The sequence below is a fragment of the Penaeus japonicus genome, unplaced genomic scaffold, assembly GCF_977035675.1.
Source record: "Penaeus japonicus unplaced genomic scaffold, GWHDUDI00000001_assembly GWHDUDI00000002, whole genome shotgun sequence".
Taxonomy (NCBI): domain Eukaryota; kingdom Metazoa; phylum Arthropoda; class Malacostraca; order Decapoda; family Penaeidae; genus Penaeus; species Penaeus japonicus.
The window spans coordinates 7501123-7503622 of NW_028234404.1; the positions used below are offsets into that span (position 1 = coordinate 7501123).

Below are 2500 nucleotides of genomic sequence, written 5' to 3' on the forward strand. Positions count from 1 at the left end.
AGTTGAAGGTTAAACATCTCCCAGTTTCTCCTCTAACACAAGTCTTGACCTGAATTGCCGAGTCTCTGACCTCGACTGGCAACGTTCCTGTATTTCCGAACCCCCCCAACCCCACACCCACCCAACCCACCCCAACCCACCCACTGTTCACCCCCAGGTCATATACACAACTTGAGTCTCTTGGTGGAGGTAACTTTGTGACTAACTTTGGTTCAAGTTTTATTTTTTATTTTTTTTATTCTGATGAGATAAACTTGTGACTCAGACTCGTTTTATTTTTCCTCACTGATGGTTTGACTCTGACTTAGGTTAAAGTTATGTTCGTACAGACGATGGAATCATATTGTTTTTTTATGGTTAGGGGCTTTATCTATTTGAAAACTATTTTGAATTAGGGATGGTTTACCGCCATGCGTTGATATATTTTACATAAAAAAATGTACCCATCGATATATGAACGTTTCTAATTCTATATCTAATGTCTTCTAGGATTATCGGTACATGTATTTGTTCATCTTGTCACGTTGCAATTTTGTTACACTACAGTACTAACCGAAAGGAATTTACCATATTAACTCTGCACATTAAAAAAATAATAATAATAAACGCCCTTTGCCTCTCAATGGAACGCACCTAAAACACTTTTTATTTTTTAACACCAGTGACAAACAAACTACAATCCTGCTGTGCCTTTCTATGATCGCTAAACCTAAACTACAACTTTCAGTTTTAATTAAGTGTAAAGGTCGCGCCATATTCGGCTCGGTTGAGACACGTCATCACACTCGTCCCTCTACCTGAAGGCGACGCCCCCCGAGATAGGCGGTGGGCGTCCTGTGTTAGTAACAGACCGAAGCTCTACTTACTGGAGGTGTGCACGGGATCCGCCAGCACGTAGATGAACCAGAGGGAGAGGAACTTGTCCGCCTGCGCCTCCTTCAGGAGCGAGTTATCAATCCTTGCCGTATCGGGCACAACGAGGCGACCCTCGACTGTGTTCGGGATAAAGGAGGCTTCGCTATAACGGGTCCCGGCGGCAGCAACAGCAGCCAGGAGGAGCAACACACACAGTCGCGGCGACGCCATGGTTGTGAAAGTGGCGTAGTCGAAAGGCTAACTGAAGCCTCGACGCGGCCACGCGGGTCCTTATATACCTTCTGGCAACGTCCTTCCAGCGTTTCCCGCCAAGGACACGACCGTGCACGCTGTACCGTTAAGGTGCACCGTCGCTTATCAAACCTCCCCCTCCTCCCCCCTCTATAGAAGAAGAAGGGCACGTCCTCGCTAAGGGCAAAACACGTGGCACAAAAGCGAAAAAGCTAAAGGAATGTGCAACAGACAGATGAGGCAACGGTTCTGTTGGATGCTGCCGGCCGGCGTCGCTACCCGGCTGTGTTCCTGCTCCTGGGGCATGGGCACAGGGGCACAGGGGCATGGGGCAGGGGGGGGGTCAGGTTGCCCTTAGCTCTGTGACGTTTATGCGCCTGGTTGCAGAGGCAGAGGCAAGGGACAGTGAAATGAAGTATGAGGTGGAAGCCGGTTTAAGGAATCCATGATGTTATCATAGTGTTTTAGTGAATAGTATATAATTTGGGGATGTGATGCAGCATCGCATTTTTAGTCTTCGAAATTATATAACTCCAGAAATGTATATATAATGAAGGATTATCTTTTGTCACCAAATATCCAACTTGTCGAAAATATTTGAGTTAATAGACGCCCCTTTATATACAAGAATATCCATCGAATCCCGATCATAAATAAATTAAGTTAAGAACGTTTAAATTAAGTTAAGAAGTTAGGTTAACAGTTAAAAACGCAGAAAGCACGTTACTTTTCAATCTACTTAAGAAATCTATTTCTTCTACCCACAATAACTCACAATCTACCCTTTTCTACCCTAACCTATTCCAGAATTCCACTCTTTACCACAAATCTACCCTTAACCTACTCTTAATTAACACCTACCATAATCACCTACCATAATCTACCACCCAAATCTGATCAGGGTTTTATCATAATACACCAAAAACGTAATCCGGAATTCTACTGACAAACAGCCAAGCCAAGATATCAAACAACCAACTAATAGAGCAACCAATTAACCAAAAACAACAACAACAACAAAAATTGGTTAACCAATCAACCATGAGACAAACCAATTACACAAGAAACCAGTCGTTTCACCAAACAATCACCCGGTGAAACAACCAAACCACCCAATTAACCAAGCAATCAACCACTTAACCAAGAAACTAAACAACCCAACCACTCAACCAAACAATTAACCAGTTAACCGTTGACGAATATTGTTGACGAATATTTCCCTTTTCGTCGGAGATCCAAATGTAACTGAACATAGGCCTATATCATAACCATGCATCAATACATTTAATAATCATTTAACTAAGATAATTAGATTAATCAAATTAATTAAATTGATTAAATAATCATTTAATTAAGATACAAAAAAACAACAACGCCTTTACGAAAGAAAAGA

At 42.3% G+C, this 2500-nt stretch overlaps 1 protein-coding gene across 1 annotated transcript in view; it reads right to left on the bottom strand.

The window, feature by feature from the left end:
* Nucleotides 1-1135, bottom strand: part of LOC122254141 (uncharacterized) — a 97906-nt gene extending 96771 nt beyond the window's left edge. Inside the window, exon 1 of the mRNA XM_043017673.2 lies at nt 867-1135. Within this exon, the coding sequence (XP_042873607.1) occupies nt 867-1086 (220 nt within the window). The 5' untranslated portion in view covers nt 1087-1135. The remainder of the gene's footprint in view (nt 1-866) is intronic.
* Between the last annotated feature and the right edge of the window lie 1365 nt (nt 1136-2500).